We start from the raw sequence: 302 nt of genomic DNA, 5'->3' as shown, positions 1-302 counted from the left end.
TGCTCTCTTTTTCCATTTGTGCAGCCCCTCCTGGCAGTTTCTAATCTGGACATGACCCTTCATTTAACAGGAGGCTCCAGGCGCCCATCTCAGGCTTCTACAGCATCAAGTTCTGGGGACCTTCGTGAGGGCCGTGTCCATCATTATCTTTATATGAGACCCAATTATTCCCTAACCTCAGAGGCCACTACCACCACGGGCACCTCAGACTCATCTCCACGAACTCCCAAAAGTACAGAACAACTGCTGGCTGTGTACCACTCTGTGCCAGAGGTAGGTCACTTAGTGCCCAAGTAACAAGC

The 302-nt window shown here is 51.0% G+C and overlaps 1 protein-coding gene across 5 annotated transcripts in view; it reads left to right on the top strand.

The window, feature by feature from the left end:
• Positions 1-302, top strand: part of LOC119586172 — a gene marked incomplete at its 3' end in the record, with an annotated part of 81,902 nt that overhangs the window by 60,060 nt on the left and 21,540 nt on the right. For all 5 annotated transcript variants that reach the window (XM_037934875.1, XM_037934874.1, XM_037934873.1 and 2 more), the window contains 1 exon segment: positions 71-273. In XM_037934875.1, coding sequence (XP_037790803.1) covers positions 71-273 — 203 coding nt within the window.

Source organism: Penaeus monodon, chromosome 21 (genome assembly GCF_015228065.2).
Source record: "Penaeus monodon isolate SGIC_2016 chromosome 21, NSTDA_Pmon_1, whole genome shotgun sequence".
Classification (NCBI taxonomy): domain Eukaryota; kingdom Metazoa; phylum Arthropoda; class Malacostraca; order Decapoda; family Penaeidae; genus Penaeus; species Penaeus monodon.
This window is presented reverse-complemented; position numbering and strand designations above follow the sequence as displayed.